Source organism: Scatophagus argus, chromosome 6 (genome assembly GCF_020382885.2).
Source record: "Scatophagus argus isolate fScaArg1 chromosome 6, fScaArg1.pri, whole genome shotgun sequence".
NCBI classification, from domain to species: domain Eukaryota; kingdom Metazoa; phylum Chordata; class Actinopteri; family Scatophagidae; genus Scatophagus; species Scatophagus argus.
In genome coordinates, this window is record NC_058498.1 from 4,837,449 (window position 1) to 4,846,381 (window position 8,933).

The 8,933-nt window shown below is 42.1% G+C and overlaps 1 protein-coding gene across 2 annotated transcripts in view; it reads left to right on the forward strand.

Moving 5' to 3' along the window:
* The window catches only part of LOC124060989 (glypican-1-like), a 34,606-nt gene extending 26,017 nt beyond the window's left edge, over positions 1-8,589 (forward strand). Inside the window, exons 3-10 of one of the 2 annotated variants that reach the window (XM_046392452.1) lie at positions 1,322-1,551; positions 2,072-2,245; positions 3,679-3,844; positions 4,007-4,137; positions 4,487-4,627; positions 4,967-5,097; positions 6,600-6,775; positions 6,928-8,589. In XM_046392452.1, coding sequence (XP_046248408.1) covers positions 1,322-1,551; positions 2,072-2,245; positions 3,679-3,844; positions 4,007-4,137; positions 4,487-4,627; positions 4,967-5,097; positions 6,600-6,775; positions 6,928-7,109 — 1,331 coding nt within the window. In that variant the 3' untranslated portion in view covers positions 7,110-8,589. The remainder of the gene's footprint in view (positions 1-1,321; positions 1,552-2,071; positions 2,246-3,678; positions 3,845-4,006; positions 4,138-4,486; positions 4,628-4,966; positions 5,098-6,599; positions 6,776-6,927) is intronic. The other variant, XM_046392453.1, reaches the window with a different exon arrangement.
* Positions 8,590-8,933: the final 344 nt, after the last annotated feature.

Consider the following 8,933-nt stretch of genomic DNA (forward strand, 5'->3'; position numbering starts at 1 on the left):
TGTCTAAGAGAGGCAGGTTGTGTTTGTGTCAAGGGGACCCCTGACTGGGTGTTATAATGAGAACGGAGTCAGCCAGACACAATGAAATGTGATAAGCCGATCTCCTGATCTCAAAGGGGCACACACACATACAGGCATACGAGCACATGCGCGCACACACACACACACACACACACACATACAGAGGGGTGTCCCCCAGGGCAGTGGCTGGTTCAGCTAATGAGCAGTTGACCCACTGAGGAGCCGAGTCTGCAGATCACTGCACATCAGAGAAAGAGAGGGATGGAGGGAGGAAGAAAAGAAAGGCTGAAAAGTGCCAGTGCTAACAATAGGGAGACAGACAAATGCAGCCAGTGAGAAATGTGTCATTAGTGCTGAGCAGAAACAGTGAGTCAATATGAAAAACGGGAAAACAAAGAAAAGAGTGAAGAGAGTCAGAGGAGGAGGAGGAGGAGGAGGACAGTATTATTAATCTCAAGGCAGTGGGCCACCTCAGTAGCAGTAATGTGGCCGCCCATCTGGTTGTGGTTAGAACAAGCTGGCACTGATACATAGGCTTTTAAGCATGAGGGAAAAGCCCAGACCAGAGTTAGCTGACTCCCCTATTTTGTCTGTTCGACCTCTTTGTCACTTTGGGTCCATCTGGCTGCAAAGAAAACTTAAAAGCAAATGTTAAACAAATGTAAAATATGTATGCTAATCAGCTAGAGGATAAAGAGAATAAATGAGCATCCAGACTGAGAATAAGCCGATGCTTGACAGTCAGGAGTCCTAGAAAAATTGAATCTAACAAAAATATAAGTAACATTAAACAGATGGAGAGTCATCTTGACAACAAATAGTATATAGCAGTATTCTAATGCTATATGTCTGCACATGGGAATTGGACATTTTTGGGGGATCATGTGGGCAGAAATGGCCATTGTTTGGACTGAGGAGCAATCTAATTCTTCTTTATTCTCTGTATTTCAATTGCTGTTACATGGGTATTTTTATATGTAATTAAATGTCATTTAAAGCTACACAAGTCAACATGTCTAAACACGATATTATGTTACCCCCCGTGCACCTGCCCAACACCAAACAGCACATAAACGTTAGCGACAAATACCGGAATATTTAGGAGATAAAGAATCTGATATTTTTCTCTCAGGTTGATGCAGACCATAACAGAGCAAAAAGATAGAGTGAATATTGGCCAATCAGATTTGATTTCAAATATTGCAGTTTCCATTCAGCTTGTCCAATTCAAGTCATCAAATTCAGCTCATCTCTGTGGTTGCTTGCTCCCTTTGTCCTCCTTCTCCTCCTTCACCCTCAGCCTTTTTCACCGAGCTGCACACTCGCTCTGAGCGCTCCCTCCAGGAGGCGCTGTCTCCACTTGGCCCTCTGTACTCCCAGAACACTCGTCTCTTCGGAGGGCTCTACACCGACCTGCGACAGTACTACCGGGGTTCTGCTCTCAACCTGGACGAGACCCTGTCAGACTTCTGGTCCCACCTCTTGGAGCGCACCTTTAAAGCCTCTGCTCCCACAGATGTAAGTAAAGATGTGAGTTCAAGCAGAAATAAGAGACCGCTATACTGTATGGTGAAAAGAGCAACCTTTTGTGTGATGATAAAGCAGAAACCAGAGTGCTGATTGGACGACCGAGATGAGACGAACAGGTCACAATGTGGCAGACTCAATTGTATTTATACCCAATAACACCAGGTTATTTGAATGGAAATACTTGAAATTTGAATGAGCACAATTGTTCTCCTGATCCACTGAGCTGAACCTCTTTTCTGTTGTGGTTCATACTGACAATTTCCCCACTGCAGGACTAATAAAGGCCTATCTTATCTTAGTTCACTTAAATGCACAACCAGAGCTGTTCTGCATTTTGACATACTTCTCAGGGATGGTTTCAGAGACTGATCATGTCTCTCATCTCCTACCTCTCTCTCTCTCCCCCCATTTACTGTCAGCTCTATATACTGCATGTGATCTAATAGTGACAAAAATGGTCAAAATGTACTTAATAACAACATACCTCTGCAATTTCCCCCCCGTCACCTCTGCCTTGCAGGTCAACCTGTCAGAGGACTATCTTGAATGTGTTGCTAAGCAACAGGAGACACTGCGGCCATTTGGGGATGTCCCACGAGACATGAAGGCAAAGGTGGTCCGGGCTTTTGTCACAGCCAGGTCATTTGTCCAGGGGCTGATTGTCAGCGGAGAGGTGGTCAGGAAGGTCTCACAGGTGAGCGTGTGTGTGTGTGTGTGTGTGTGTGTGTGTGTGTGTGTGTTCTGGGCTGAGTGCCAGGAAAGCAGATGTGATGGATGTGATTTGTGTCACACCCAAACTGTCAGAGAAAGGTGGGGTGTGTCCCTAAAAAATGAAAAACACAAAGATCATCAAAAATTAAGTGTCAGACTCTGCCATCAGAACAAAGCTCTCATTTGGAGGGATGACAACATTGTTTTCAAATTATGGGTGTGATGTTGTTATTCAGCTCTCTGTGCAGTTTTTTTCCCAGCACTCAGATGTCTGACGTGACTGTGTGATTGTTTCCTTCTATGTTGACTGCTGTCAAAAGGCTATTGTTGATGTTTAACTAAGCTTATATGGTCACAACTGTGTCAGCTTCATCTTAAATATCCAATTTAAAGGACCAAACCAGTAATTCTCCATGTTTCAACCTGTTTTCGACAATTTGGATGTATTTTCTTCATTCAGGTGTCTGTTAGTGTAAATTCATCCCCAACTAACTAGAGTTTTATAATCCATCACAGTGAACCTCATGTCTGCATTAATGTTCGTCAAAGCTACACTACTGTTATACATGCTGACTAAATCAGTTAGAACTTAAAGCAACTTCAGCACAAATTCATAGACTTGATGTTGACAGCGAAGAATTAGATTTCAGCAACTTTCAAGAATCTGTGGATTGATTTTGTAGAGAAATAAATTTGTGAAGGCCAGCCAGAAAATGCATCCAGACATCTAAACCTGTGCAGTATACCTCTGGAAACAGCTAGCAGCAGCACAGTTTAAATATTGCAAACGTGCTGATGTGGTGTTGTAACTACCTGCCCTCATTTTGGAGTCGCTTTTGGTTTTGAGTATCCCTCCATCACATCTGTGCAGGACAGTGGTAAAATAACTCCACTGTGGAACTGGACACTTGTCACGACTTGTCAACATTATCAGAAGCTGACAGTGAAACAGAAACCATGTGCTGTGTAACAAGGCATCTAAATGCATGAATGTTAAGAATTCACAACTTAACACAGAGATAAACCATTGTGATACAACTGTTTTTTTGCAAGTTATAATAGGAATGTGATATTTAAGTACATAAATGCCTCAAAGACAGAAAAGGAGGGGCATCATTGCTGTCTTGTTCAAGTTGTGTCCATTAAAATGTTGCAATATCGCCCTCTACTGTTTATAATTGTCCTCGAGTTATTTGTACTTTGCTCATCCGTGACCAACATGGAGTAAATCCCCTATTGGAGTGGGGAAGAACTAAGCAGCCGCTTCACAGAGGAAAACCTCTACAACAGTGCAGTCACCTAGTATTAATACATTCTTGCAGCTATTGTTCTGTAAGTCACTCTGGATATGACTGTCTTTCTTTCACTCCTGGCACTAAAATTTGTGTTGCTAACTGTCTTGTCAAACCTGCCCAGGTCTCCCTGAGTCCAGAGTGCACAAAGGCCCTAATGAAGCTGGTCTACTGTCCACACTGTCGCGGTCTGGCCTCTGTCAAGCCCTGCTCCAATTACTGTTCCAACGTCATGAAGGGCTGCCTGGCCAATCAAGCCGACCTGGACCCTGAGTGGCAGAACCTTATAGGCAAGAATCAGACTGAGTCATTGTTGAGTGAAGCTGAAGATAATCCAGATGTTCATATAAGTGCATGAGTATTACTTATGCTGATATTAAAGAACACAAATATGTGACGATAAACCACAGTATTTATGTACTAGTAAACTGATTTTTCTATCTTTCACTCAGACACCATGATCCAGGTGGCCTCGAGTTTCAGCACAGAGCCCAGTATTGACGTGGTTCTCTCCTCCATCCCTGCTCGAATCTACGAGGCCGTTCTCTTCCTAAAGGAAAACATGGACACATTCACAGCAAAAGTAAGACGCCTCACTTTGTCTAATCTTTTAGAATTTTTACTTCCAGGCAGATGTCAACTTGTGCTTATGTCTGCAGTCCTGCACCCATCAAATTATTCACTTCACTTGTCCTCTTGAACACTTCAGACATGGACTGAGACATTAGTCTGATGAGGCAGCCCACACAAAGCAACCAGGCAATCCAAACATCCTCACAGTTTGAAACACTGTGGCGACATCTAGTGGTAGTTTTCAGTTCTCACAGATGCTGCACAGACTAACCAGTAGCTTTGGTGATCTGTAGATCACAGTTCAGAACATCTAGTACATGTGTGTGTTGATGTGTGTCTGTGTGTTTACATGTGCGTAGGTCTACCAGACATGTGGAACTCCAGGTGAACCAGGAACAGGAAGTCCCACCCTTCATGAGCAGAAGAAGAAGAAGAGTGGCTCCCTGACTGCATCAGAGTACAAACCTTCTCCGACTGCTGGACTCAGACTGGAGATGCAGGTGTGTGGGATGAGTTGTTGAACTGACTTTTTTGTGTCTAAAAATGTGCATTATTTCACAAAAAAACAGAAGAATACCTGCTAACTTACCTGCCACTTTCATGTGGAGACTACGTTGCAGGTTGTTGCTGTATATGTTGTATTTGGGTGCATTTGTCAAGACTGTCCATGTATCACAATGGATGAGCTTAAAAGTCATGATTTACGTTAATTTTATGTGCTACAGATATTTTGTTGCTGTTTGAAATGGAATGAAATGTTCAAAATCCAATATGATTTGGCTCCTATACACAAACTGTGGGATATGTGTTAGAAACAAAGAAACTGTGTCTGTCTTCAGGTGTCAGACTTGTCCAGTAAGCTGAGGGAGATGCAGCAGTACTGGATCCAGCTCCCTGTGGCACTTTGCAGCAAACTGGCAGCAGGAGGCGCTGGCCAGGACAAATGCTGGAATGGCATTACCAAAGCCAGGTGAGGAAGAAACCTGCAGCAAGCTGCTTGTCACTGACCAATCAGTTTTCAAACACCAACTAAGACTTCAAAATGCCCCTCGGATTCAGTCTGTGTCTACATATAGTTTAACTAGATTTCATTTAACACTATGATATTTGAAAACAGGATTTGCTCTACATTTTCAAAGTTGCAACTGAATTCCTCCCGATGCTGCTTATTTTGACCATCGATTCCTTCTTCTGAAGTTTATTCCCCTTTCGTACATCTGTTCATTTTTCAGTTGCACTTCAGAAGAGCTTTGCGACACTGGACCCTTAATGCATCATGTGTGCATTAATTCCTGGAGTTTATATATATTTCTGATTTGAATCGTTGAGCCCGTGTTGATGATGTTACTTTAAACCGTCTACTCTGCATCCTGCCACAGAAAACTGGATTGTAGGGTGTTGAATAAAACACTTTCAAGGTTTTAAAAATCTGTTCAATGAAAACAAGACGCATCACAAAAGGAAACTCGTGTTCTTCAGCACTGAAAAGCTAAAAGAGACTTCTAAAGAGAGGAGAGTAAAGCAAGCAAGGCAGACAGCGAGGCTACGATAAAGTTGCTATGATACAGGCACACTCTCTTCCCAGTGAAGGCCATTTGCATCTTTTGTGTGATGATAAAAGAGGCAACAAGCCAATCCCTTCTCAGGCTGAAAACATCAGTATGGAAACTCACTCTGAGATGTTTGGACGTTTCTGCCACATTTAGAGAATCACATCACAGTGTGTGCAGATTCACACCCTGCAGCACAAGCATTCGTGGCCACACACTTGTGTGTGAAATATAGATGAATGTTTGACTGTGTGTGACAGATATGAAGTCTGTGTGTGTCAGTGTGTGAGGTGAGAGTGAATTATGACCCTGAAGAGCTCTTTGAAACTCCACAGCGACATCTTGTGGATTTCCGGAGAGCACCATTAATGTCACGCACAAAACTTGGAATGCCAACTATTTCTCAGGAGTATGGAGTTTAAATAAGGCTATTTAACATTTCAAGAACAGAAATTAAATCCCACCACTAAGTGCACATTGTGTGTGTGTGTGTGTGTGTTGGTACTTTTATCTTTTATTTCAACCTTTAAATTAAGGAACTTTTTGAACTTTGATTCTTTCATTCACTTCTTTAAAAGGACATTTTGAAAGATTTTTATAGGAGTGTCTCATATGAACACAGTAACAGGTCTGTCTGACTGTGATGTGTCCTCCTGTTCACACTTACTCTTCCAATGGAAGACACAGGAGACAAAATCCACAGTCATGCAAAGAATGAATTTCAAACACTTGCAAACAGACAGTAAATTTCCAAGATATTCACTTGATTAACGAAAGTCAGACTGCTGAGCCAGAGATTATTTTCCTATTAAAAAGACTGTAGATGTCTCAGGGATTCTTAATGTCTGAACGGGAGGAATGGTTAAAGCAGGCAAGAGGAGTTTTTGCTCTAATCAGGCCGTCCATTCTTTCCTCCAATCAGGTACCTCCCAGAAGTGATGGGTGATGGACTGGCCAATCAGATCAACAACCCAGAAGTTGAGCTTGACATCACAAAGCCTGACATGACCATCCGGCAGCAGATCATGCAGCTCAAAATCATGAGCAACAGGCTGAAAAACGCACTGGATGGCAACGACGTGGACTTCCAGGATGCAAGTGGGTCCCTCTCAGATATTTGTGCTGTAAAAGAATTTCTCATAAGTGCACACATATGTACAATATGTGCAAGTTCAATTCAATTGTCAGTTTCCCTCTGACAAACAAGAGTTGATGATGATTCTGTCTTTCTCTCCGTCTCACCTCCCCAGGCGACGACATCAGCGGCTCAGGAAGCGGGATGTGTATAAGTGGTCAGTGCTCTCGGACCAGACCAGGACTGTACGCCTACCCTCCAGACAACAACCGAGTCAGAGGCGCAGCCACGTCTCCAGCTTGCAGGTGGAGCCTCCTACTCCTGCTCCCATTGGCCGTCCTGCTGCTTCTGCGATGATGGATTGCCGCTGCCTCCAATCAGACTCTGAGGTCTAGAGAAGGCGGGACCATGGGACGGACAGAAAGGGTTTGGTGGGGGGAGGGAGATTGGAACTTAAGTTTGCCAAAAAATGAATAAGACATTTTGAACGGACACAGTGTTTGACCAAGAGGAGCAAAACAGTGAGAATATTCCTTATTTTGTTTTGCTCAGTTTCAGAATGTCATAGCTTGGGTGTGATTCATTGATGTGGTGATTTGTTGAGCTGGTTTCAGTATATTCTTGAGAAGAGGATGGTTGGAAGAAGACGGAGACAAGACAAGAAGACAAAGGAGGGTATGATGACTGATGATGGTGAAGATAATGATGGGGTTACTGATAATGATTCATTATTACACTATCGGGTCCATTTAGCTCCAGTTTGCAGACAGCAGAGCTCAGTGAAAAAATATGTAGTGCCCTGATATGTGGTGATTTCGACAAGGCTTTTTGTTTTTTTAATTTTATTTCATTTTTTAATTCAAGTCAAGGTTGTCTACCTTAAGATTGTGTGAGTTGTAAATGTTTGTGTACATTAGCTAAAAGACTGGCACCATATTGAGCCATGAATGTACAGTATAATACTATATTGGCTATGAATCCCCCCATAATCGGTAATGTAGTCGTCCAGATGTTTTGGTGTGTGTTGACATAAACAGATACATCTAGTAGGACTCATTTGAAATATTGCAGATAAATTATCAGACTCCTGAAATGTACAAGATGTTGTGATTGCAAGGTTTTACCTCACTTTTACTGTACACACGACCATTTCAACTGACAAAAAATGGAAACAGTCACTTTATCAACAACTCATCACCTTCGTGAACAAACAAGAACAACAACATCAAAGCACAGACAAGCAGTTCTGCAATTCTTCCTGCAACTAAGACAGAGAAGCTCACACTATTCTGACACTCGTGGCTGCAATTAACACAGAAGCCTCCACAGAAGACGTTTCAGAAGACGTTTTCTGAAATGAAGTCTGACAAGCAACATGGTGTCTGATACACAGAGGGTCAAACCAAAGCACTTATTTCACTGTACACAATTATTATTTTATTTTTATTTTTTATTTTTTTACTTTTATTCAGCAGCAGACATTGCCTGAAGTACGCTTGCTGGAGCAGCTGCAGTAGCAGCAGCCATTTCACCAGTTTTATTATCTGCGTAGTGTTAAAAGAAAGCAAAGGTTTTCAGTCCAGTTTTTACAGACAGTACAGGATGTTTGCGGAATATTGACAACATGTATACATTCGCCTGGTGATTCGTCATTTACTCGGCATGCCTTTCTTTCAGTCTACACTACTATACTGGTACATACGGGACTCCTGATTCACACAAGTCTCTTACACACACACACAAACATGTTGACACACTCGGGCTGTGGATGAAGCTGATTTTTTTATTCATCTGTGTACTGAATCACATTACATTCATTAAACTCTGTCTGATCATAGCAGTTGTTTTTGACATGTGCATTTTGATTCGACTGTTATTGATTAGCAACCATTAATAAGAAGTTACTTCTTTATTTAAAGGCGCACTCCAACAAATTTATTTTCATCAGTTTATCGGTCATGAGGTGTCCTACTAAGTCTGTGAAAAGATTTTTTTTAATGATTTTTTTGTAAAGTTTGAGAAAATAAGCCTGTTGACATCACAGAGATGTCAAACAAAATGATAATGACATGCTTTATGAAACTGCACTGTGCATCTTGTGCTAATGAGCATATTAGCTAGTTAGCATCCATCCATCCATCCATCCATTTTCTATACCACTTTTCTGTCAGGGTTGCGGGG